This window comes from Suricata suricatta, chromosome 12, assembly GCF_006229205.1.
Source record: "Suricata suricatta isolate VVHF042 chromosome 12, meerkat_22Aug2017_6uvM2_HiC, whole genome shotgun sequence".
NCBI classification, from domain to species: Eukaryota; Metazoa; Chordata; class Mammalia; order Carnivora; family Herpestidae; genus Suricata; species Suricata suricatta.
In genome coordinates, this window is record NC_043711.1 from 62,285,076 (window position 1) to 62,312,933 (window position 27,858).

Below are 27,858 nucleotides of genomic sequence, written 5' to 3' on the forward strand. Positions count from 1 at the left end.
GAGGTGGAGTAAGGGTTATTTTCGGTACATTATTACTTAACTTCTGGATGACTCCAGGAATAATTTTATGTCAGATATGTCCGGTAATGTTTATACCTAAAAGTGGATGTGGATTGAAAACATAACACTTGAGAGAGTTTTTCTGAAACTTGAACTGTCTATGGCATTAGAAAAAGTGTCCTTGCAGAATACACTTTGATCTTTTAGTTCTCAAAATGTTGCAGAACTTCTAGAAATAATTTGGCCTGGTGGGGTGTGGGGCAAGTGGTGTGTCAGGCCAGGTGTCCCTACGTGCAAGCTGACTTTGGGATCCAACTCCCAATTCATCCTTTTCCATCAGACTTTTCACACCACATCTTTGACCAGATCTTATTTCAGAGTCCTGATGCACTAGAGCAGAACATTTCATCTGCTATGTGATTTAGTATTTCATTCACACCAGGATTTTGTATTTGTATATAATCAGTATAAGGGATATTTTTAGGTCTGTAAATAGATGCAGTTTTTAGATGTGTGTTTCTCTATAATAATGATGATGATAAAAGCATTAATTTACCATTGAAGCATAGTCAGCATACCTGCTGTCTTATGACCTGATTACTTGCTGAGTCTTGAAAGGGCTTGATTGTGTAGATTTTACCTCCTTACCAGGTACGAAGCTCCAGGTTGCTTACCTGCCCTTGGCATAATACTACACACATAGGAGACTCTAAAACCTACTTGCCAATGCCAGGAAAAGGAGTCACTGCCCGCATCCTGGTTAGCATGGACTTCTGTTGGCAGAAAGATTATTATCAATGGAGTAGCCTCTGTTATTTGGATCAATTTTTTACTGCTTTTCCTTCTTTAAAGGAAATGAAGTTGTGTTATACTTGGGGGCATCCCTTCGTGGGCTTACTGACCCTCTTGGCCAGTGAAGTTGCTTTGTGATGAATTTCTTCCTCCCAATCAACATTTCCACCATAATGTTGAATAACACCCCATCCCAAATCTCGCGGTTTACATGGGCCTTATGGCAACATGTGTCTATTTCTCTTCCTCACCCATCTGCATTGGCTGAGGTGGTTCTGGCTCTGACTGCTGGTTGCTTGGTATTAGCTCCACTGTGGGTTGGGTCCAGCTCTGCCCCATGAAGTTGCCTATGGGCCCTTGACCAGAGGCCACCTGAGATTCTCTGGCCACAATTTGGTTATATTTCTAATGACTGATTGTCCAGAGCGAGTCAGGAAAATAGCCCCAAATCAGTGTCAGTGTGCACCATCCAAAGGTGTGGATTCAGGTAAGAAATAATTTGTGACATTTTTATCAGCTACCACAAGAAGGAAAGAAGACAGGGACCAAGGCAGTTGTTAAAAGGTGAAATCAGCAGAGTCCTATTAGTCTTTAAGTAGCAGCGCATCACTAATGACATTTGTCCTTGTCAGTGTTTCCTATCTTGCATCTGACTAGTTTATTTTCCTTGTGCTCACTCTTTCTAAATTATTTTATTTAAGCTGTCAAGTTCACTTGAATTTTTATTTCCCCTTTTTCCGTATCACAGTCTGTAATCTTGAGCGTGATGCTTTTAGTACCATTGTCTAGGGAATTTGAGTAATGTGGTAAATGACATCATCTTCATCTGCACATGGATGTGTAGGCAGGGCTTGGAAGGCTCTTAGTTCTGGGAGGGGGCACTGGAGGGATGGAGGAGTAGGAAGCACCAGGGGATTATTCCTTACTAGAAAGGAACTGAACTGAGCTCCTTGTTCCATTTGAGGGTTTCCATTGGAGCTCCCAAGTGGGATAAGGATCTTTCCCCCTTCCTTTGGTCTGCTGAAGCCAGCTTTTGTGAGACTCTATTATGATCCTGTCAGTTAAAAAGGAGTAGAAATGGTATTGAAAAGGATTATATGTGGAGGGAAATGGAGGGATAATCCCATTGGTTTAATAGGTTTGTTTATGGGTAGTGCTTATTGCTATATTGGGATCAAGTGCCCTTTAATAAGGGCTGGTCTCATTAAGTGTATGAGTTTCATGAGTCATTGAATTTTATGGTTTCCTAAGTAGGTGAAGCTGGTTATTCCCACCTAGTGAGATGGCCTTTGTCAGGAGCTAGGTAACTGTAAAACATTAACATTTATATAATGCCAGCTGACACTCTGACATGCTCATTTTATCACCATAGCAGTCCTGGGATATGAGAGCCGTTGTTGGCCCCATTTCTGAGATTGAAATTGAGGCAGAGTGCTTAATGACTTGTCCAAGGTCCTATAGCTTCTGGACTTTACCCAGGCAGTCTACTCTGGAGGTTGTTGCCCTTAACCTTTGCTATTGACTTTCAGCTAAATAGTGAGAAAGAATGTCAACAAAAGGTTTTAGCTGGATAAAGGAGTGGGTAGCTTTTGGTATGGATTATAGAAGATTACTTTTGAGATAAAATGGAAATAATAGAAACAGTTTATTGGCTCTTGGTTGGTTGCAAAGGAGAATGAGAAATTAAAGATTTCTTTAAAAATTCGGAAATGACCGCTAGCTTTGTAAAGCTGTCTGCTGCTTGTTTCTCTGTGCTTAGTTTGAAAACATTTCCCTGAGCTTTGTTGTTATCATTAGGCTGTGTGCTCATGTCTGTGCCAAACACACTGAGAATCATCACCTCAAAGACACTTTGCCACCTGAGCTCTGTAGTTCAGCACCTGTCCCCACCCCTATCCCAACCCCCCTTTACTGATCACCACAAGTGCTGTGGCTCCTTCTTGGAGATATTGGCAGTTGCTGTTTTCAGTGCTACTCACTCCCTTTATTTCTCATCTGTCTGCTTATCTTCCTGCTCTTTTTTATCTGGCTTTCCTGCACAACCCCAGGGGGATGATTATTTTTATACATTCCTGACCTGATTTCTAGTTTTAATTTATTCTCCCTTGTCTCTGAGGCCTCTATGTGGTTGAGATTGGAGTTGGAAGACCGGGACAGGAGTTCTGCCCACATCCCTGATTGGCTGTGTTACCTTGGACAGGTCACATAAGATCCAGAACCTGTGGTTGTTTTTTTTTTTTTTTATCTTGATCACACCTGTCCCATCTACCTCACAGGATTATGGGTGAGGGCCAAGTAAAAGAAATTCTTGAAAGTATCTTTTAAAGCATAAATGTATAGCATTATTAATATTCCCAACCTCCTCAAGTGGCCTTGTCCACTCCCTGCTTTGATGTTCTTCATAAGCTTGGTCATAGTGCCTTTTGAATTACTTGTTTGTTTACTGCTGTACCCTCGAGAGCCATGCATCTTACTCTCTTTGAATTTCCTAGCACTTGGCTGAAGGCCAGTTGGCATGGGTACTGGCCCAGTAATGTTTGAATGAATGGGTAAAGAATGTCTGTCTAAAGGATGTTTCTGGTCATAGTTGTTTTTTTGTTGTTATTCATTTTTTTTTTCTGAACAAAGTCTTCCTCCTTCTCTCTGTGCCTCTTGAAGTTGGTCTTATTAAAAAGCAGCTCTTCCTTGGGGCGCCTGGGTGGCTCAGTCAGTTCTGCATCCAATTCTTGGTTTTGGCTCAAGTCGTGATCTCATGGTTGTGGGTCTAAGTTCCATGTCAGGCTCTGTGCTGACAGTAGGGAGCTTGCTTGGGATTCTCTCTCTCTGCCCCTCCCCTGCTCATGCGCACTCGTACACACTTTCTCTCTGTCTCTGTCTCTGTCTCTCTCTCTCTCTCTCTCTCAAAATAAATAAATAAACTTAAAAAACCTCAGCCCTTTCTTACTTTCTTGTGTTCATTTTTGCAGAATGCTAAATTACAGTGCCTGTCGTCTCCTTCTCTAAGATCTAGGCTTACTTTATAGTCTGATGAGTCTTGCTTTTTAACAATAAGACAAATCAATTATTCTAGCTATTGAATTAGAGATATAAAATATTTAATGTTTATTTTTTGTTTAGTCATTTAACACATATACATCGAGTACCTTTTGGGTCCCAAGCTCAGTGTCTGGGGCTGGGACTAGAGCAGTGAACAAATCAGATGAGAATCCTGCCCTTATGCAGCTTCCATCCTAGTTGAGTGCCAGTCAGTGAAGATGTAAATGAATAAATGAGATAATTTCACTAATCTTAAGTGATGTATGGGGGAAATCATGTGAAGAGGACTCCCAGGCCTGTGAGGAGTACTAATACATAAATAAACTGAATATGTTATAGATGTGATGCTCTTAGTTTCCCTGTGTATCAGATTACCTTAAAGATATCTAATGGTCTTGATGGTGAGTACTTCAAGTGAGTACTTAAAGCTCTGCCCCATCCATCCTCATCCATAAGAAATGGTGAATAATGAATGGCTGAGGAGGAAGGTGGCTATTATCTGGACTTCTGTCTTCATGAGAGGATCTCAGTCTGTATGAGTGTTCCTCAACATTGACTAGGACCCTTTTTATTCAGGTTGCTCTATTTGAGTATCTCTGATGTATGAAGGGGGACCCAGGAAAGATGAGGGTGCCATTGATCACCCAGCACCTTGCTGTGCCACCTTGCTCCATCAGTGCACTCACATCCTCAATGCCAGGGAAATAACTCACTTGCTAATGGCATTCTGTGTCTGAGACCCCTTCACTGGTGAGCAATCAGGTATCTGTCCATTGCAGAACTTGTGAAGGAAGAAGGCATGATGATAGGATCACATGTAAAGAGTGACATATGGGGCACTTTCAGGTTTCTTTGAAGAGGTAATGTATGATCCCAGGTCTGAAGGATGGGAGGGAATGAGCTATATGGAGATCTGGGGTGGCAGGGTGGTACAGACTAGAGGTTCCCCAAATGGAGAACACATTTGACAAGTTTAAGGGATTGAAAGAGGTCACTGTAGCCGGAGTGTACGGTGTGAAGGACAGAGTGGTGTGAATTGAAGTTGGCATTGAATGAAGGAAATCATGCAGGGCCTCATAGGCCGTGGTCAAGAGTTTGGATTTTATGAAGTGTGGCTGGAGGCCATTGGGAGGTTTTGAATGAAGGAATGTCCTGGTTTGATTTACATTGTCAAGTTTTCTGCTGACTGCATGGTGAAGGATGGACTGTGGAAGGAAGAAGCAGAAGCCAAAGTCTGGGCAGAGGACACGTTGCAGCCTGGGTAAGGATTCGTGGTGACCTAAGCCAGGCAGGGCTGTGGAGGGTGAGAAGTGCTCAGGGCTGATGCATGTCAGAGTTGGAGCTGACATACTGGAGATGGGCTGTGAAGAGTGAGAAGGATCTTGGGCCTGAGGGAAGAACTGAATTTGAGGGGAGAACAGTACATTCCTTTGGACATGTCTGAGTTAAAGAGCCGTGTAGACTCTCACGTAGAGAAATCCAGCAGGCTTTGGGGCAGAGCTTGCAGGGTGACATCTGGTGTCCTCAGCTGAAGAGTGAAATCTCTCTCTTGATAGTACCAGGGATTTAAAAGTGGGTTAGGCCATTCTTTTCCTGTAGGTATAAGATATAATAGTTTACATGTTATGGTCATTATCCTATCATTGTATGTTATAGGCTATTTCTTTTACTTAGGTCATTCAAGAAAATATTGAACTAAATAAATATGGTGCTAGATGTAGGGGACATAATGATGTGTGGGATGGACTGGGGGTCTGTAGATTTGGTAGTATCTGTAATAGAGAAGACAGATTATACCTTCAAAATTAAGTCATGAATTGTACAGGAGGGATTCCATCAGGAATTAAGTGGAGTTTGATATGCTTTATGACTTGGGGAGAGCCAGCCTGTGGGGTAGTAACAGAGGCACTGACTTAGTCTTCAGGTGGGCTGGGGATGTTTCAGCTACCATTGAGTGCTAATAGGAGCTGGTGGGTGAAGTGTGCTTCAGAGGGGACAGTTAGTGGTGGGTGGGCCAGCAGTTTGTATGGAAGCAAAATGGAATTCTTTCTGGGAACTGTGGAAAGGTACTCAAGGGTTACTTGGCAAGATTTTGTAGCATAAAAGAATGATCATACTAGTGTCATTGCTACTGCTTTCACATAGGTAAATTTGTCAGTTACTAGGAACTCTGTGCTGTTATTTGGGGGTAGAAAATAAAGTGTGAAATTGAAAGCTCCATGACTTCACAAACATCTTATGTGCATTATTTTGAAGAACCATATCAGAATTATGTAGTTATTTGAAGACAACAATCCTTAGATTCACCAGCATTAGTGCTAAGTTTATGGAACTTAAACATTGTAATGGAGGTGTTCGCATATAAGGACCCCAGAAGTAACTGAATCCACTTTGTCATAGATTAAGTAGCAGTCTTGGGTAATCCTTGCAGAATTTAAAGAAGCTATTTTTAGTTTTCCCAAGATTTACTGGTGTATTCTTCCCAAGAGCCAACACCTTGGTCAGGACCCTGTTGTAAATGCCACAGGCACCTTGTTTGCCAAGGAAAATATACACAGGTGTGTCAGCCGTGGATCAGTGCTCTGACCAGAGTTGTGAGGGACAGTCCAGCCTCTGGAAGAAGTAGCTTCTGTTGCTGCTGCCATGTCACTGGGCTAAGCCCCCTGCATGGCCTCCCTATTTAGCTGCAGTCCATGGGTTAGCAGTATTGGTCCAATAGGGAAAAACTCTGCGCAGGGTAACTCTGAGAACACATGGTGGGCCTCCCCATGTCCACGTGGGAGTGGAACAGGTCACCTGGGAGCTCGAGAGAAGGCTGCGACCAGTGGCCTGGGTAGAAGTGTGCTGGGGAACACCTGCTAGTTCTCTTGAGCTGGTCTCAGGTCCTCAGGTCAGCGGGGAGGGAGGAGAGACCGCCCATGCTGGACTCCAGCAGCAAAATTGTTTTTTGCAGATACAGTTTCATCCCTCTTTATGGTCTATGTCAAAATCCATATCCTGTATATGAACTTGTATTCCTTACCCTCAACAGGAAGGAATCTTATTCCTTCCCAGACCTGCACTCACCACTAGCCTTCTAACTGGTCTGTGAGTGCTGTGGCCTTGAATCAATCTCCTGCAGGGGTCTGTGTTTGTGGGAGGGGCCCCAGACCTATTAAGATCTTGTAGTAGAGAACAAATGGATAGGGATACTACTTTTTTGTTCTGTTTTGTCTCATAGGGAGATAAAGCTAGTTTTTACTTTCCTTCATTTCTAAAAAGATTGTGAGATCTGATAGTTGTACAAGGTTATTGTCATAATGGAAACTTTTTCTTTTCAGATAATGTGGATGCAAGCGATCTTAAGCAGTTTTTTGAGACCAACTATTCTCAGATATATTTCATCTTCTATGAAAATTTTATAACACTGGAAAATAGTTTGAAATTAAAAGGTAAGCATTTCTATAAAACAATTTTTTTAATAAAAAGTTTCTTTTAATGTCCAGAAAGTGTAAAAGGTTGTATGTGTCATGAACCTCAAGTTGGTGGGAGATTGCAGTGGTTAGCATCTTTGTTTCTCTTGAGCTTTCTCTTATGCAGCTGTTACTTAAACAACAGATGACTAAAGGGAAAATGGAAGGAGAAACCCACAGAATGCATGAGTTCTACAGAAGTAAATTACTTAAAATGAAAAAATAAAAGTAATATGTACACACTATAAAAAAATTTAGGCTCCATTAAAGGGTTTGTAATGAAAATTGAACCATATGTTTTGCCTAGACTCCTAGTCCTGCTCTGCACGCAACCACTATTAAAAGTTTCATGTATTTCTTTCTCTCTATGGTATTAACTAGTGTTATGTTTATATTTATTTATGATTATGCCTCTATCTACTTACATAAGATATTCTTTGAAAAACCAAGCCAATAAAGTCCACCATACAATCTGCACTGTATTTAGGTGACAGGATAGGGTAGCCTGGGGATCCAGCCAGGGTTTGGATCCTGGTCCTACCCTTCTGGCTATTTCTCCTTGGGCAACCTCCCTCTGACTCAGTTTACTTCCTGTCAGCATTGAACAGGTCAGCATGAATATAGAATTTCAGGACAGAGTGTGGCACATGGTATGTGCTCAGTAAGTATTGGCTGCCATCATTACTTTACTTATTTTCATGTAGTCTGTTTTAGAAATCCTTACTTATTAACACCCTTATTTCTATCTCAGATATTTGTTTATTAAATAAGCTTTTTTATTTGAGTATAGTTGACACAACATTACATTAGTTTCAGGTGTACACATTGTGCTAGGTTCACCACAAGTATAGCTACTACCTGTCACCATGCAGCACTGTTACAGTACCAGTGACTGTATTTATTATGCTGTGCCTTTCATCCCTGTTACTTACTCTTTCCACACCTGGAAGCCTGTACCTCCCACTTCCCTTCACCAATTTTGTACATCTCTCCCACCACCCCCTCCTCTCTTGCAACCATCAGTTTGTTCTTTGTATTTATAGTTTGATACTGCTTTTTATTTGCTTATTTACTCATTTGTTCTGTGTTTTAGATTCTGCATATGAGCGAAATCATATGGTATTTGCCTTTCTCTATGACTTACTTCGCTAAGCATTGTATCCTCTAGGTACATTCATATATATGTAGTGTGTGTGTGCGCGCATACACACACACACACACATCACTGCATCCTCTTTCTGTGGACACTTGGGTTGCTTCCATACCTTTGCTATTGTAAGTAATACTACAGTAGGCATAGGGGTGCATATATGCTTTCAGAATGTTGAGTCTGGTTCATAAGCTGCCACAACAGCAGTGGGAACCCTGGAGGGGAGCCAGGTTTGGGAGGGAGAAGGATGAGTGCAGCTTTGGGCAGTCTCAGTTGAGGTGTCTGTGGGACACCCAGGTATTGGTTCTGGCTAGATAGTAAAAATATAGGGATTGGAGCTTAGGAAAAGAGAGGGGCAATCATGCTGTTGCCAAGGGAGAAATTCTTTGCAGAGAAAGTGACAGGGATTTGGGGTAATTCCTTCCTTTATTGGGCACACAAAGAAGAAAGATAAAGAAGTAGTGTGTGGGGCTGGGAAGGGGGTTTGGTGCCAGGAAAGTATTTTGTCACAGAAATCCAGAGAAAAGAGAATTTCAAGGAATGAAATGTCAGCAATGTCTGATGATGCAAAAAGTTGAGCAGCAGGACTAGGAAGTGGTAGTGCATTGAGGAGGTTGTTCCTGAGTGCTGAAAGAAAGGTCTAGGTGAGTACTGGGATCAGAGGCCAAACGGGGAGAAATGGAGTAACAGGGTGAGACAGTGAAGGCTACACGCAAGAATACCCATTTAGAAGGTTTGATGATGAAGACAGGATCATATCTTAAGGAGTAACATGGTCATAGGAGGGTTTTGAAGGATGCACTTGCCTGTTTGCAGCTGATGAAAGGGAGATAACTGATGATGCAGGTGTTGGGGGACATGGCTTGCAACAGAGTCAGGGATACAGAAAAGGATGCAGAGAGGAGTGGATAGATGCCCTGACTGCTTCTGTAAAACCCAAGGCAGATGTTAGGCACGGAAGGGAAGGAATGTGGGACAACATACTGTGGTGGTCTCTGACATATACCAGGTGGTTCAGAGTCATACAGAATGCTCCAGGCTCTTGAAGGTCAACAAATCAAATATGGGCATGTGTCCAAGGATGCCAAGAGATTGTCTTGTTTTTTGTTTTTTAATGAATTGCTCAGTTTTTCCCCTGTGATTAACAAATTGATATAAATCTTGAGCTTAATTTTTTCCAAATTGGTAGATATTTCAAATATGTAATTATTTGATTTTTAACTTGTTTTTCAGATTTTTAACTTTTTCCCGCAGGTGTGTGGAGGAGAAAAGTGTGATATTATGTGTAATCAAAATACCAAAGAAATATATTAAAACCTTTTACCTTAAAGGAAGTCCTACAACCAAAAAGCCCCATTTTATTTATTTTTTTAATGTGTATTTATTTTTGAGAGAGAGAGAGACAGAGACAGAGCACAGGTGGGGGGGGGGGCAGAGAGCGAGGGAGACACAGAATCTGAAGTAGGCTCCGGGCTCTGAGCTATTAGCACTGAGCCCAATGCAGGGCTCAAATGCATGAACTGCGAGATCATGACCTGAGCTGAAGTCAGATGCTTAACTGGCTGAGCCACCCAGGGAGCCCAAGCCCAATTTTAAAGGCTTCTCTGTCCCTCATTTGTCTCCCTTTTGCTTTCTTTGTCCTTTTAGAAAAATCTCATTGCTCAAGACTATATCAGTTAGTTTGTGCTGCATAACAAATTACGTTATAAACCATTCTAAAACTAAGTGCTTTAAAAGAACCAGTCATTTAGCTTATAATTTTCTGGGTTTGTTGGGCATTTCCTCAGGTTTAGACTGGCACATGCCTCTCACATCAGCTGGTAGTGTTGGCAAGCTATTGACTAGGGCACCTCAGTTCTCTTCCATGCTAGCAGGCTATCTTGAGCTCCTTACATGCTGGCCTTAGGGATCCAAGCTTAGCAAGTGCGTAAGGCTTTTTAAGGTTGAGCTTGCCTCCCAGTTGTTAATGTCACATTGGCCAGAGCAAGCTACATGCTATCTCAAATGCAACATACAGAGAAATAGATATCTCTTGATAGGAGAGGAAAAGCTGTCTTCATTCTTGCAGTCTACTACACAGAATCATAGTGAAGAACCAATAAAAATAGGGTGAGATTTTGCAGTTTCTTGCTTTTAATACAATCTGTGTCTTGATTGGGGTACCAGGAAGAAAGTGTACCAAAATAACAGAATCAAGGAAGATTTTGCTATAAATAATGAAGTCATCTTGTAATAACCAGTCTTCAGTTATTCAGGCCAAAATCTGAGTTTATTGGCTCTACCTTCAAAATATGTCCAGAATCATTGGCCTCTTCTCACTGCCTGTGCGGTAATGCCAACGCTCCCATTATGTTCACTTGGATTATTGCATCTCCCAGAAATGGGCTTCCTCTTTCTACTCTTGTGCCCTGCACCCCCCTCCAGAGTCTCTTCAGAAGATCAGATGGAGTGATGCTTTAAAAATGTATCAGATCATGACTCAGCACTCTGAACCCTCAAATGGCTTCCCAGTTCTGGAAATCATTACAGTGGCCTCAGACCCTACTTGCCTACCTTTACCCAACTGCTTTCTAACCTCAGCTGAGGCAATTCTCCCCTTCACTCCAGACACAAGGGCCTTCTGTTTCCTGACCATGCCAAAGTTGCTCAGCCATAAGGACTTTGCAGTGTCCAGTCCCTCTGCCTGGAACACATTTCCCCCCAAATTTCCATGTGGCTTCTTCCCTTTTTTCTTTCAGATCTTTGCTCAGATGTCATCTCATCAGCACCATGTTCCCTGACTTCCCTAATTGTCAAAATCGCATACCATGCCTTTGGGCATTCCCATCTGCCTTCTCTCCTTTTTTCTCATTTATTGAATGCCTCCTCCTGTCAGAATATAAGCTTCCTCAGGGCAAGGATTGTTGTGTTCTGTTCACTCCCTCATCCTCAGGTCCTGGAAGAATCCTTAGAATGACACAGAGTCATTCTTTAGTATTTGTTTAATGAATGAATGCTATCTTACTTCATAGAGCTGTGGGGATTCAGTTACATCAGGGGTTCACAATGTACAGCTTGGTGCCTGTTTTTATAAATCATTTGTTGGACACACCATAACCAATTCATTTGTGTATTATCCATGGCTGTTTTTGCCGCATCATGGCAGAGTTGAATGGTTGCAAAGCCTAAAATATTTACTATCAGCCCTTTACAGAAAAAATTTCATAAGTTAGATGCTGAATGCCAAGCACTTAGCACAGGGCTCACTACTTAGAACTGGACAATAAATGGAAACTGTAAGTTTTTAGCTTTTATTATTGTTATTATCAAAAGGACAGTGTGCAATTGCTTAAAGAGATGCCTGACTTTTTGTAGTTATGAATGCTCTGTGCCCCTTCATATCAAGAAATTAAGAATTCTTTCTTTGCTTTTGCTGTATATTCTGTAATAACTTGAGCTAAGAAGTAACTAATTGAGAAATGAATAAACTGTCTTCTGTGGGTTGATAGTGACCTGGAAAATGTGGAAGATGTGTTTTACAGTGAGGAGAGCTCTGCTGGATGTGGGCTCGCGTGGTCTGACTTGGGGTCCATCTGTGTGCTTGATGTGGGTTCCACACTGCCCTGTCCTAGTTTTTGAATAAATGAATATATGTTGAAGTTTAAGTGTTTTTGAGATAATGTAATTTTTAATATCCTAAAATTTATACATTGTCATGATAACTAATTTTTTTATGTATTCTAGGGAATAATAAGTCACAAAGGGAGGAGCTGGACTCCATCCTCTTTCTTTTTGAAGTAAGTTTTTAAAATTCATTTAGCTTTTAAGATTTTTGCTGAAAATATGACATTTTAGATCTTAATTTCTTTTGAAGACATAAAAAATGATGGGCATGTAGTTCTTTCCTTCCTCTTTTACAAATAATGCTACAAAGAATGTTCTTGTGATTTTTTATTTTTGAAATGTGGGAAATTTTTCTATATAGTTACCTAGATGTGAAATTATTAGTTAGAAATGCATACACATTTGAAATACTGATATTGTCAAATTGTTCTTCAAAAAGGTCATATAAAATTATATGTAAACTTATGTGGAAGTCATGTGTGTGTTTCCCTAATCAACACTGGTGACAATTTTTTTAAATATATGCAAACTGACATGTAAAACCTTATTCTTTTTAATATGTTTTTCTGACCACTAGTGAGATTGTAATCTTTGTATGTGTCTGTATGTTCATGTGTGTTGATTGTATATTCTTTTTTAAAAAATTTATTTATTTTTGGGAGAGAGAGAACACACACCAGCTGAGGGGGGCAGAGAGAAGGAGAGAGAGAGAGAAACCCAAGCAGATTCCACACGGTCAGCACAGAGCTGGATGTGGGGTTTGACCTCAACAAACCATGACCTGAACTGAAGTCAAGAGTTGGACGTTTATCCGACTGAGCCACCCAGGCACCCTAGATCATATATTCTTGAAAGTTGGAACAATATTTGGATATGGTTCTTGACCTATCAAGCTTAAAGTCTTTCTTGTCCACATGTATTAGGCAAGTGGCCAGATTACTGATACCTTCGGAACTATACTAGAATCAGTTTTTAGGTTCTGAAAGTTAATTGTTGGTTATCTGGTTATCTAGAAATTATTCATGATTTGAAGAGACATGTACTTAGGTTGGTTTGAGGTCAACTTTATGACTCTAAAGGACATATTTTTATTGAAGAGCTGGCTAGAGGGGGAGGCCAGAGAAGAAGGATTTTTGGATTTGTGTATTTATGAAATAAAACAGATCTGAAAACCTCTTGGGCCCAGTACTTGGGTTGTGGCTTGTAGTCAGTAACTGTAGTTCTTCTTTCTCTCTTTCTCTACAAGAGGGCTGTAAGTAATAATGACTGCATTGTTTTATGGTGGTTGTTGTATTTCCTGTGGTAACCCTCCTGTGAATGAAACCTGTGTAGAGGAGTTATTTTTAACAGGAGCTTTGGTTAAATCTGTCACTTAAATATGTATTTACTGATCATCATTTGTTTGAACTATTTCATTAATTTAAATTATCTTATATATGTAGTACTTGATGTATTTACTAAAGGATCTATAACATAAATGCAAGTTTTGAAACATGGCCATAAAGCTCATTCTCTTGACCCCCTCAGCCTCCCTTTCTTGCATTTTAAGTAGTGGAAGGTACTTTGGTGCTTCTCCTTGATCCTGTTCGTTTTCTTCCTCTGGAGGCAGTCACTCCCTTGCATTATGCTTTTCCCTTTCTTTTTAAAAAATGGTTTTGCACACAAGTATTTGTGTCCCTAGACAATGCATTGTACAGTTTTGTTTGGTTTTGATTGTAATAAAAATGGTCTCACATGGTACATAATCATCTGTGGCTTGCCTTTTACACTCAACATTATTTTTGAGATTTATCCATGTTTTTGAACTTAGCTCAAGTCCATTCCATTCCCACTGCTGGATTAAGTGGATATGTATGATTTATTTAATTCTAACATTTTGTTTATAGATTTTTTTGTTGTTTTCTTTGTGGACAGTCCAGTTGTGAATAATGACAGGCTTGCCAGATAGTCTGTTTTCTTGTCTTACATCACTACCCCAGCCCTCCGGTTTGTTGGTATATAGTCATGATAAAGATGGCCATCCTGCTTCTGATTCAAAGCGACTTTTGTTAATGTTTCATTATTCAGGATAATGTTTTCTGTAAAGTTTTATTAGATACTCTTTATCAGATGAAGTTCACTTCACTTCTTTTTTTAGTTTGGTAAGGTTTATAAGAAGTCATAAATGGGATTTGAAGTTTCCAAACTTTTTTTTCTGCATTAACTGAGATAACCATGTGATGTGGTGAACTGAAGTTCTGAATTTGGGGGCGGTTAATACTTTGTTTCCATTTTTGGGTCTATGTTCAAAACTAAGGTTGGCCGAAATCTTCTTTCCTCACATTGTTTTTGAATGATCCTATTATAAATGTAGAACCTGGTGTTAAGCATTTCTTTTTCTATTATATAAAATAGTTTGCATGAGATTGGAATGATCTGTTCCTGGAGTGTTGTTTAATCTTTCCTGTAACAACCATCTGAAACTGGTACTTTTTTGTTTTGTTTTTATTAGGAAGATTTTAACACTCATTCAGTTTCTTTAATCATTTTAGGATTTTTCAGGTTTTCTAGTTTTTGATTCAGGTTTGGAAAATTATATATATTTTTAAGAATTTGAGGAATTCTAGGGGTGCCTAGGTGGTTCACTTGGTTAAGCATCTGACTTTGGCTTAAGTCATGATCTCATGGTTTGTGGGTTCGAGCCCCGCATCAGGTTCTGTGCTGGCGTCCTAAACCTGCTTGGGATTCTTTCTCCCTCTCTGCCTCTCCCCTGCTTGCTATCTCTCTCTCTCTCTTTCTCTCTCTCAAAATAAATACATAAACTTTAAAAAAAAGAATTTGAGGAATTCTAAGAATTTCTGATCAACCAACAGGGCTTTAAAATTTATTGGTGTCACCCTTCTTTTGAGGGTCATAATTCTTTCAGTTTTATCTACTCCGGATTGATCTCCATTGTCTTTAATTGTTATGTATATTAGACACAGTATTAGCAGTAGCAACCAGTAGAAGTACTTGTGTCACCCTTTACAGGTACCGTTTTGCTAGCTTCTGGTTGCCATTGCAGCTGCTTTAGGCTCTGCTCCCTGTCTACTTGTTCCTTTAAATGCCTTTTCTCTCTGGCTTCTCTCTTAAAATCTTTTTCTTAGTCTTTGGTATCCAGCAGTTTCACCACAGAATGTCTTCTTGAAGAGTTCTTGTCTTGCTTGGTTTCTATGTGTTTCCTATATTTCTGGATTCAGATCGTGTAACATTTCTGAAAACAGCTGCTATCTTCTCAAATGTTGACTCTTTTCTGTCCTTCTGGCATCGATCCTTCTTATTTAAAACTCTTGCTCTGTCCTCCATGTTTCTCCAGCATGCTTTCACTCTCTTCCCCAGCCTCCTTGTGCTGCATTCTGGGGAATGTCCTCAGTTCTACCTTCCAGGGCATGAACTCCTCATCTAGGTCTCATCTGCTGCTGGACCATTCTACTGTTGTTTTAAATCACAGTTATTGCTTTTTCATGTTTTAACTTCCTCATGTTTGGTGTTCATCTGTGGCTGGTTGCTATTTGATAAGCTCTTGATCCTTGTTTGGTGTTAGACCTCTTTTATTTTCTTGAACAAGTAACAATGTAGCATTTCATATTGTATATCTCATTTTCTAATATTTAAAGTCTTCACTTGTCTAAATCTGCTCTCTCTCAATATGACTTCTTTTCCTGCATGCTTTTGTGATAGGATTTTGAAATTAGATTTAATTGAACATAGATTTAATCTGTTTAAATCCTGTGCTTTTCTGGAGGGTTTATTTCTCTTTTGCCAGGAGGCTGAGAGTGTTCTTGGTTAGGACCTCTTTGGCTCCATTTGAGGATCCTGGTTTATAAATGGAATCTTAGGTTCATTCCTCAAACTTACGGTGTGGTGGGAACTGGAGTCTGTAAGGCACAGACATCTAGACATCATGCAGAGTTGGCATTAGTTCTTGGGCAGCCCGAATTGTTTCTCTTGAACTTATTGCTTACAGATCAGGTTTTTGGCTCACTTTCCTTCTTACCATTTCCTCTCCTACTGTATTTTAAGTCTTGTTAGATTCCCAGTATCTTCTAAAACCCAGATGTGTTTTGAGAATTACATTTGCTGCCACTGATTGAAGATCTAGTTGTCCTGCAGTGAGAAAGCCCATCAAGGACCGTAGTTCTGTACCTCCCACAGAGGAAGTTTTAATACTTTCTTGTGTCCAGAAATTCTAGATTAGGGAGGGTGTTATTACAGATACATTACCGTCTACAGAGGATTAGTTGCCTATATAATAGAACAAATATATATTCAAAGCTTCATAAAACTTTCATTTTGCATAGTAAATATGAATGAATAATGAACTGGCATTACTTTTGTTTATGCTTATGTTCTCTTTCTGTCTCTAGCTATAGAAAGTAGGTTGTAATTTGTATGGTTCATTCTGAGAATTAAGTAACTTCATTGCTACTTTCTACAAGTTAGTGCCATATAAAGAAATGGTTTATGAGGATTCGTTGGTAAATACTTACCAAGGTGTAAATAATTGGGGGAAGCTTCCTTTATAAGAGGTGGAATTATTAAGACATGTTAAATCACAGAAGGGATATCATGTAAAGACAGTCTATAAATAAGAAGTGGATTGGAAGAAAGCAGAGAGGTGAGAGAGATAGAGTACAGAAACCTCGGAAGGAGAGTATGTAAGGAGACCTGCTGTCTGCCTCTGTAAGTCAGGGGCAACTTGGAAGAGAACCTTTGCAAAAGGCAGCAGTAGTGTTTGCATATAATGAGCTACGGGAGGCATTACAGTGCTCTGATGAAGCAAGTGTTGTGCAGTCAAGGCTGCCGACTTGGTTGAAGTCATGGTTTCAGGCAGTGAGCACACCTTTCCGTCTGCCTTTATCTCTAGTGGAAGAATTTGTACTCTTTGAAGTTTACCTCTAGACACCTTTGGCTGTGGCTGCAAATCTGTGCATCGCTTCGAGTTCCTGTGGTTGCTGGTTCATGGGGATGTCTGTCACTTTTTTTTTTTTTTTTTACTGAAATTCACTTGTTAATTTTACTCTTCTTTTAAAAATATATTTCATCGATCATTGTCATGTCTTTCAAATGGGAGTTGGGGGATGATACTGGGGACCCCATCAAATGAATTTACATTGTCATCTTGACCGGAACATAAGTGTTTTACATGGCCTTCCTTTTGAAGTGGATTCTGTCTTCTCAGTTTTTGTCAATGGAAGAATGGGGTCTTTGTTGCATTAGGTGACTTGGCCAAGATTGCACACCTATCAAATGGTAGATAGAGATTTAACCACTGGTCTGACTGTAGAACCCATTTTCTTAACACAGAGCCATGTCATCTTCCATGTAAGAGTCTCAATATTCTCCTGCTTCTGAAGCTGTACCCCACAGGTCATGTATCTGTTCTTGTATAGTTCATTCATTTATTACACACATTTATTGGATACCAGTTTTGTGTCAGGCACGTTTCTAAGTGCTGCAGATGTGGCAGTGGTTAAGTCAGACAGAACCCTCTGTCCTCATTGAGCATATGTTACACTTCATACTAACTAAAGCATCCACTGGTAACAATGGATTTATGCCAGAGCTCCAGTAGTGACCTTCTGAGTCACAGAAGATTCTGATTGGCCCCTTGTAGAGGTGATACTTTGGAGGTAACCCTTGAGGTAACTACTTGCATAGGGGAAAAGGAGGGCTGGTACAGAAATATAAGGCACATGATGAATGGGCTTCAAGGCCAAATAATTTGCTTGACTTTGAGAACCTTTTGGATTTAGTAGTTGAGAGGTTGTTTTAATGGTACATGGGATTTGTTTTAATCAGATATGGTAGACAGACACACAGACATGAAAATGATTGCCATGAAGGAAGAAATTTTTATTGTACTCACAGGAGTACCACAGAAACAGGAGGCATGGCATGCCAGCAGGACTGTGAAGAGAAACCCCAGAGAACATAGAGCAGGCAGAGAGAGGGGAATTGAGGAGGGGAGCCTTTATTGTGGTTTTTGAGGGAAGGAATTGGCAAGGCAAGGTCAGCAAGCTAAGCACATTTAGGACTGGATAGTTTGGATAATATTGGCAGGCTCTGGGCTGTAAAGGTGGTCCCTAGTTGTCTAGTACCTAATCCCCAGCTAATTTGAAGAGGAAGATAGTGTCCCAAGTATGAGAGCCCATAAGAGGAGGTGGTTGTGGGAGTGGATTTGGGATTGGTTGGTTTGCCTGTCAGAGGCATGTGGGCAGGTCCCAGATGTCAGAGCATCAAGAATACAGAAAATATGAATGTAGAATTAATACAAAGATGTTGTTTTGAGCTGTCTTCCATATTATATGCCATTAGTACAAAAATGCAGTAGTTTAGAGTTACTCACATATAGTTAAGAAAATTCTAGGATTTGATAGCAAGGTATTTCCTCACCCCACCCCCACCCCAATTAAAATATACATTGATGGGAGGGGTTTAATTTCAAAGCTGGTTTCGGAATGCTACTCATTTACCTATTTTTCATATATCATAGAGTTAGCAATCACAGATGTACAAGACACATGACTTCTAGATTCCTTTATTTTTAAATTTATCCAAATTCCTCCACCAGATTAAATGAGTCCTGTTGTTTTCTTCCTAGAGACCTGAATGGTTTCTTTATAACTTGTAAAGCGTGGTGTGAGCTGGGCTAACAATCTGAGCCCCTCCAGGGTCCCTGTGTGGCTTTCTTTCACCCATCATGGGGGGCAGTGTTTTGTGGGGTGCTCTCTCACACACAAACTGCTTGGCTTACTGCCCTTTTACCTCTTTTTGCATAATTTTACTTCTGGCCTCCTGGTTTATGCAATTCTGCTTTCAGAGACTGCCCTTTGCTCTCCTTGTCATCTGGCCCATACTTTCAGGCTCTGTTCAGACTCACTGATTTCTTCTGGCAACTCTAGCTATTGGTGCCCATTTTTTTTTTCTGGGAACTTGTATAAATATGCTCCCACTAGTCACCATTTCTTTATGGCCAGGTGTTCTTAGATTTCCCTGAAAGTGGCTGTGTCTTAGTTCCTGTAATGAGACTGTAATGTTCCTGAGGCCAGCAACTATTTCATATAATCCTTTGTATTCTCCCTCCTACCCCCCCATAGTTATTTGCACCTGTTTATATTTAGTGTTAGATTAAAGCTTCTTGAATGCTCATCTTATTTGCCATGGGGTTATTTGTTATTTTTATGTTAAAAACATTTTCCTTCCTCACTTAAATCTCTCTGAATAAATCTCTCTGGATAAATAGGAAGGGGGTCACTTTAGATTAGGCCTTGACACTAACACACTGTGTGGCCTTGAGTTGGGTACATGCCCTTTCTTTATCTGGGCTTCCTTGTCTGGACATGAAGGAGAGGGACTGGATAGCTCTGGGGTCTCTTCCAGTTCTACCAGCCCATGACACTACAGATCAGGAAGTTCACGGGCAAGTCTTAAATTTCATGCTTTCGTTTAGTGTTAAGTATTAAATTGACTTGACTCTGACTAGCCTTTGCAGTTCTAAACATCTCAGTTGCTTTTTCTTTAGGGCAACTCTATTCAATAGAACTTTCTGTGATGATGGGAAGATTTTATATCTGCCCTACCCAATTAGGTAACCACCAGTCACATGGGCTGGTTAGTGCTGCTGTGACTAACTGAAGTTTTAATTTTAAATAATTTCATTTGCTTTAAATTTTAAAATAGCCACTTGTGGCTAGTGGCTATTGATTGGACAGAGAAGCTCAATAGTCTTCCCACAGAGTCTTGCTACCTCATTTGAAAGACTGACGTCTTTTTGTTAAATGCCTGGTTAAATCCTCAGCATGCTGCACATTGTGTTGCAGGGGCTTAACTTAAGGTTTAGTATTTTACTGAAATGGTTTCCCTGGGCTTCTCAGGAATAGTTACCAAAGTGCTGGGGGGAGATTATGCCTTTACTTCCTCCAGTTGGAGAAGCATGGCTCCAGAGTGGTCTTATGCAAACACAAAATTGAAAAGCCACACACAGGTTCATTCTACTCTTTTTATGCTTGTTTTATATAATGAAAATAAGACTTTAAATAATGGCCAAATGAAGTAGTACTTTATCCCCATCACACCTTCGCCTTCCCTGCACCCGCTTCCCTCCCCACAATATCAAGAAAACACTTATGGTGTCAGTTCAGGATATGTATGCTGTTTCTCCTTCTCCCTTCCTTCAGTGGGGGAGACTCAGGTTGGAGAGGCATGGGTGCTCGGGACAAACCATAGCAGGTGAGCTACCCAGAGAATGCAGATGATCTGAGGTTTTCTGCATGGGCAGTCAGAAGGGGATATAACTGTGGTCAGTGGTATTTGTTTTTTCTTTACTACTGAAGATGAAGTTGGCTTGTTTGAAATTTACTGTTGACCTCCTACCTACCATCTCCCTTCCCTTCCTGTGTGTCAGTAATGCTGCATTGGAGGCAGGATGCTGTGTGGAGCCATGCTGGTTATAGTTATGTTTGGGAGTCGTAATTGACTGGCAGTGAATCCAGGGCTGTGGTGGAAGCTGTCTTACTTTAATGGAATTCAACACTGGGTGTTCTTTATTGTTCCAAGTGAGCTTATATAGATAATGGGTTTAGCCTCTATTTCTGTTCCTCAATATAGGGGGAAAGGATTTTACTAGCTTTTCTTATAATAATAACACAACGATGTGGTGCCCAGAGTCAGGTAAAAGAAGGTGAAATGAGTGGCTGGTTTTCACTCTGTACAGTTAACTTTGTATTTACCATCAGTAAGGGGAGCTTTCATTTTATTTCCAATACAGATGGAAATTGTAACTTTTCATACTTAATAGCATCTCTCTACCTTAGATATTAATAATGGAGAAGTATTTCCTGTAGAAAAACTAGAATTATGAATGTAGTAGGATTACAAACAGTTCCGAGATGTTTGTTTTCATTTCTCCCCTCCCCCCACCTCATTTCCTTTCCCCCACTTTCTTTATCCTTCCTTTTGTGGAACTGTATATCTTTTATAACTCCTTGCTGATGAAAACGAATCAGAAGCTCCTGCAGCGGTTCAGTGGAAAAGCTTGGGCCAAATCATACACCAACACATCCAGGGCAGGTACCCAGCAGGACTCTTATTAGTCCTTTTGCTTTCTGTATACAGTGGCTAATACCTTTTCTTACGAGCAAATTACACAGAGCAAGACAGCACAACTGTAGTTTTGCAACTAACCAGTTTCCCCATTCCCTGCTTTCCTTTGCTTTATTTGTCGTTACTTATTTCAGGTTGTCCAGTGTGCAAACTCCAATGCCACTCCCTCCTGAGAAGGAAGTGACTGAGGTGAAGGACTTCCTTCCATAAACCTGTTACTGCCTTTTATTATTTTTTCCACAAGAACCACTTTACTGTTATTGACTGGAGGAGGGACAAAAGCAAATAAAATGAATAAGAAAGAGATTCTTCTTAAGTCCTTAGAATTTAAGTTCTTATTGAGGGTTTCAAATATTTGGATGCTTCCATGGATTTTTTTTTTTTCTTTTAAAAGAATGATGCCAACTTTGAATTCAGCTCCTGGGTCACTGCCATAATTCTAAATGATTGATTGCAACTGGAAAAAACAAACAAACAAACAAACAAATTTAGTTTTAGTTCATGTTTCCTGGAGAACATTTTAAAAAGAATTGAGTGGATAGAGAACTGAGAGACCAAATCAGCACCACTGGTTATCCTGACCAGAATGTCATGTCACTTTTATGACACAGGGGTATATTTTAAATGATAGTACAGGTAGGTATGTGATTATTCTACCTTATTTTTTTATTTTCAATTTAAATAATTTTTTAAAATTTATTTTTGAGAGAGAGAGAGACCGCATGTGAGCAGGGGAGGGGCAGAGAGAGAGAGAGAGAGAGAGATAGTGAGACACAGAATCTGAAGCAGGCTAAGTTTTCAGCACAGAGTGTGACACGGGGCCCGAATCCACAAGCCACGAGGTCATGACCTGAACTGAAGTTGAATGCTTAACTGACTGAGCCACCCAGGCGCCCCTATTGTTCTGGCTTCTTAGTGTTAGTAATACTTGGTTTTATGAGCCCTTGGTTAGGAACAGCTCCAGATGATAGCAGTATTGTTATATTCCTTGTATATATTCTGCAGGGGTTACAGAAGAGGCCTGGATGGCCAGTTATGCCTGTTCTCATCTGTCCCGTGTGTTGCTGGTGGTGGTGTGTTAGCTCAGAAGTCACTCCTCAGTTCTGTGCCCTATAATGGATACTGGAGGAATAATGAAACAAACACATGTCCCAGGCCTTTCATTCCTAAAGCCTCTGGTTATACTGGCATCTGCTTTGAATCATGAGATGTTTATGATTTCTGCAAATGGGAAGATGCAAACAAAATATAAACATACATATAAAGCCCTTTCTGGAGATTCTTGTGATTAAAATTTGATTATTTTATTGTAGCATGGTAATAATTTGAATTAGACTGCAAGTGTCTAAGTTGAAAGCCATTTCCAGTGGCTGTTTTGACTTGTAAATTTAATATTTAAGACTACAGTTCTTCTTATGCCTTTAGACTTATAGGTGAGAAACTTGGTTTTGACCCAACAGGATATACTGAATTACTCAATTCACCTTGGGGAAGCGAAACTGGAGACGTGTTTGTGGAAGTCTGAAATTACATTCTGGTGATTATCTGTTGCAGCCCAGATGCCCTGAGTTTCCTGGCATGCTGGGCTCTCTCACGTAGTGTGGCCCTGGACTCATTGGTAATTGATACCCTCAGAAATAGGTCCCCTGGAAGGCAACACTAGCTAATGCCTCCAAGAACCCTTTAAGGGCAGATGATAGAAGCAGCTAAATATATGGAAAATTCACAATAGAACTCAAGCATGCTATATTTATTGTTAGAACAGCAAAAGATTAGGTAAAGAGCTTTTTCTCTCCTGTTAGATTGATTGGAATTAACACATTAACACAGTTTGAATGAGTTGGTTTCTTTTTTATAAATTTAGGAGAGAGTTGTACAAACATATGTTGTAAATTTTCTATGGCTTGTTTGGATATGTGGTGTGGTGGTTATTGTAGAGTGACACCTAGTGTTAGATTTGCTTGTGACACCGGACAGGTTGGAAGGAGAATTTGGCTGGAAGTTGGCCATGCAACAGCTGTTCTTGCAGACCTTGGGCATTTGCTGAGTGAATTTGGTGTAATGGCGGTCCTGAGCCAATTGCAGGTCTGCGACACTTTCTAGTTGTGTTGAGGCAAGCATTGTAAATGGGGATGGCGGAAACCACGAGGTGGCATCTCACTGAGGCTTTGTTAGTTCTCTATTCATTACTTACCTCTAAACTCTCTGGAAATAATTTCTTTTTTCATTTTATAAAAACACGACACAGTAAAGATAGCCAACCAGCTGTGCTGGTACCAAAATTGAAGTGACCTGAAAAGTGCAGTTTTTAGCCAGAAAATAGAATCTTGTATGAGATGAAGAAAAGTATGGAGTATTTGTAACTGATATCTCCCATGTAAGATCTCTGTGTGAAAAGAAGACTGACTCCTTTAGAATCTGTTTTAGTGAGTGCTTTATTCAGAGCAAAGCTATATATTGTGGGTAGAATTATATGCTACGAATTTTTTTTTTTGAGAGAGAGAGAGCATGTGAGCAGGGTTGGGGCAGAGAGAGAGGAGAGAGGGCAGGCTCTGCACCATCAGCAGAGAGCCTGACAATGGGGCTCAAATTCACGAACTGTGAGATCATGACGTGAGCCGAAATCCAGAGTCGGATGCTTAACTGACTGAGCCACCCAGGTGCCCTTATATGCTACTAATTTGGGGATTTGTGAAGGTATCTGGATATTCTCTAATTAAAAGTAGAGTCTAGTGCAATTTGATTTTCTTTAAAAAGATACTGGAACTTTGCATGATCTTAAGCCAAATATAAAAATAACCTCTTAACAATCTATCAAGTGCCTACACTTCTACGTTTTTGAATTTGCATTTTCAGTATCTGGTGAAAATGGTTTCTTATCTGTATCTGTCTGTTTTGACCAATATCAGTAGTACTTTTCTTTCCTCCACAGTTCTGTACATCTCATGCTGATACTCTTGAATACCTTCTTTTTCCTACCGACTACCTCAGCCTTTGTTCAGAGTATTAATCTTCCCTCCTACTGGAGTATCCTGCTTAATTAGTCTTTTGGTCTGTGATTTTCTGCCCCTTCTGTCTCCCTCTCACACCTGGGATGTTGTTTGCATAATGTAATTCTGGTTTCCTTTGGCCTTTAAGATGAAGTTTGAACTCCCCAGATGTCCAAGGCCCTTCCTGATCTGGCCTCTGGCTCCCTCCATCCCTTATTTACTCACCTTACTTTTGTTCCCACTGGCAACAAAGCAAAGGGGTGGTTGTTTTGGTTTTTGTTTTTTCCTGCTGTTGCTTAGTCTTCCTAAAAAGCCCTCCACTGGTTGGCTTACTGTGTCCCCTTCAGGATTCAGTTCAAGGGTGGTCTCCCTTTGGAAGTGTGCCCTGTCTGTACTCACTCCCTTGTGCATGTACAGACATCCTGATGTTCTTGCCTTTACCCTTCAGGGCTGTCCCTTTGTGAGCAGCAAGAGTGTCCTATATAGCTTTATCTCTGATCCCTCACGTGGTACTTGGCACAAAAGAGGCACTTAAGAATACTTATTAATGAGTCAAATAAATGATTTAGAAAGTATTTGTTTTAGTTACCTGCACTACTACTGATTTGCAGTGCTTGAGATGTTTTTGTTCTTATGAAACTTGCTTTTTTTTAAAAATTGATTTCTTCCTAAAATCACCTTTTTTCAACTTTTTGAGTTTAAAACTTAAAGTGTTTTTTTTTTTTTGTAGGCAAAACTCTACAGATTTGCCTCTTTCAGCTTTAACCAGTTTTTGTTCTGCAGCATTCACATTATTGATAATCTTTAGTCTATAATTACAGGTTTTTTTTTTTTAACTTGAGTGTTGCTCAGAAGAATGTTTTAAAATTCCTTGAGTACTTGCAAATTTTTTTAGTTTAAACTCTCAAAGGTGAGCTTGCAATGCTTTGAGTTTCCCTGTGACTTGTGCAACTCCTACTTTTTGGTTTTATTCACATGGCTTAGAAAAGTAACTTTTAGTAAATTTTTATGCATGTTGGAATCAATAAAGTGATTCTACAGACTTGTCTCTCTACATCTATCTATCAAAACACTCTTAATTATATTCAAAGAAGTTGTATTGCACTGTATTGCCTGTTTTAACTGTCAAAGATAGAGTGCATTGAAATCTCCTATTATAAGTGTATTTCCTCTCAGTTTCTGAATTTGTTTTATTTTCATGTACTTCTTTGTTTTATTTTTATGCTGTTATTGATTGCACTAAGGTTCTTATTATCACTAAATTGGAATTATACTTTTAATCTATTTTAAATGATTCCCTTTGTCCCCCTTTAAAGACTTCTCACTTGATATTTGTACAGCTTTGCTGTGTGTTTGTACCTATGCACACCTGATATGTTGTTTTCCGTATTTTATTGCTAATCTTTCTGTGTTTGAACACCAGTTTTGATTGACTTGGTCTCTGGTAGAGGAATTTAACTTGTTTGTACTTATGAATATTTTGTGTGCGATAATCAACATATTTGGTTTTTCTTCTACTTTTATTTTTTGGGGGAGAGGTCACGTTCACTTTATGGAATATACTTTATGGTTATAAAATATATTTTCTATTTTTTGTCATTCCAGTAATTATCCTTAAATTTAAAAAATAGTGTTAAAACTTTCTTTTAATTATTTATATCAAGAAAAAAAATAGTATTTGATGATAGCTCCATGCTTTTACTTTAACCACATATATCTTTTGTACTTTTCACTTATCAGCTATTTTTTATCCAGATTATTTTATTATACATAATGTTTTCAGAATGTTATTTCTCTTATGTTAATCATTTTGAGGATTTACTCTATTTTTCATAACCATATTAACTCCAATTATATAAATATAGCTCATTGTCACAGTGTTTATACCCCTACACCTTTGTTTTTAGATTGTTTAATTTCTGTATTTGCTGGAATGTGAATTTGCTAGAATATGAATTCGCTTAATATGTTGAGGAAGGGAGATATGCAGCTGCTATACTTCCAGCTCTATAATATTTTTCTTTTAGCTTCAAACATATGTAGCTGGCTATATACTTTCTAAATTATACTCTTTTTCCCCTTAAAACTCTGAATTTTGTTTGCTTTTTTAAAATAGCTGTAGTTTGTTTACCCTAGCTATCTTTATTATGTATGGATTCTTAAATAGGCATCTGGTCTGCTTTGGGACTTCTGTTCTCCATTTGGGCATGTATTTTGGTGTGCATCCTACATGCCTTGGCCTACAATGAGCCATGGACCACACTGTCTTTTGGAGTTAATGTTGCAGAGAAAAAGACTGAGATTAGCCCAGCTTTTGTTCCTCCATGGATATTCTGCTTTTTTGGATTTGTGTAGGAATTTTAGTTAAATTTTGAATTTACAACTTAAAACATGCTCTGTCTAGCTGTTTCTTCCTGTTTAGACTATTTAGTTCTTAGGAGGCCTTGTGATAGGCAGGGTTGCAAGTGGGGGTCTCTGTTGCAGACTCTAGATTCATGCTTTCGGTGTTTTCATTTTCATGTAATATTTCCTCGTTGCAGAATGTTATTTATTTATGTGTCACCATTTTCTTTATTTACCTAGATCTTAAAAAAGATTCAAGGTCCTCTTGGATCGTTTAAGAACATGACTCAGAAATTCTAAAAAAATTGCCCTGTTTCAGAAAACCTCTTTCAGAAGGAGGAATTTTCATATTCTCTAGGACGGTCTCCTCCATTGCTGCATTTTCTGGTATGTTCTGCTCTCATGGGAGGGGCACCACCTCCACCGTGCATGACTTTTTTGCAGGTTCATTTGTGCTTTAAGCAGCAGTTCCTCTAAGTGCTAAGCTTGTTAGATGGGATCCTTTACCCTTTCTGGGCTTTAATTGCTTATTGAGGTTTTCAACATTTTAATATTGATTGATTTCTAAAATACAGGAGGGAGAAATTAGATGTCCCTCCATTTTTATTACATTCCATATTTCCTTGAGGTGTCTTTGTCTTGTATTTTGGTCTCTCTTTTGAAATATTTTTATTCATTTTCTCCTTAGCTGAGAAAAGTGTTGCCTCTCAAGTGATGACCTAATTGAGCATTAAGGTTTCCTACAATGCTTGGAAACACAATTCCATGCTTTGTTATACTTTTTCTTAATTAAAATTTTTTTAAACATTTGTTTTTGAGAAATAGAGAGAGATAGAGCATCAGCAGGGGAGGGACAAAGAGAGGGGGAAACACAGAATCTGAAGCAGGCTCCAGGCTCTGAGCTGTCAGCATAGATCCCGATGTGGGGTTTGAACCCATGAACTGTGAGGTCATGACCTAAGCAGAAGTCAGATGCTCAACAACTGAGCCACCCAGAGAACCTTAAAAATTTTTTTTTATTTTTATTTTTGAGAGAGAGAGAGCAGGAGAGAGCAGGAGAGGGGCAGAGAGAGGGAGACACAGAATCCGAAGCAGGCTCCAGGCTCCGAGCTGATAGCACAGAGCCCAATGCAGGGCTTGAACTCATGAACTGTGAGATCATGACCTGAGCCAAAGTTGAATGCTTAACCATCTAAGCCACCCAGGTGCCCCCATGGTTTTTTGTTTTTTGTTTTTTGTTTTTTGTTTTTTTGTTTTGTTTTGTTTTTTATCTTTATCAAGTGCCTACTTGCCAGGTTCTGTGTTTCTACTGTGTTAGAGTATGAGCACTTTCCTTAAACTGGACCATTTCCTTGTGTCTGCCTGTACA

At 39.6% G+C, this 27,858-nt stretch overlaps 1 protein-coding gene across 1 annotated transcript in view; it reads left to right on the forward strand.

Annotated features, from left to right (window-relative positions):
- RALGAPA2 (Ral GTPase activating protein catalytic alpha subunit 2) overlaps positions 1-27,858 on the forward strand; it is a 316,716-nt gene that overhangs the window by 20,496 nt on the left and 268,362 nt on the right. The window contains exons 2-3 of the mRNA XM_029916028.1: positions 7,149-7,259; positions 12,154-12,206. Coding sequence (XP_029771888.1) covers positions 7,149-7,259; positions 12,154-12,206 — 164 coding nt within the window. The remainder of the gene's footprint in view (positions 1-7,148; positions 7,260-12,153; positions 12,207-27,858) is intronic.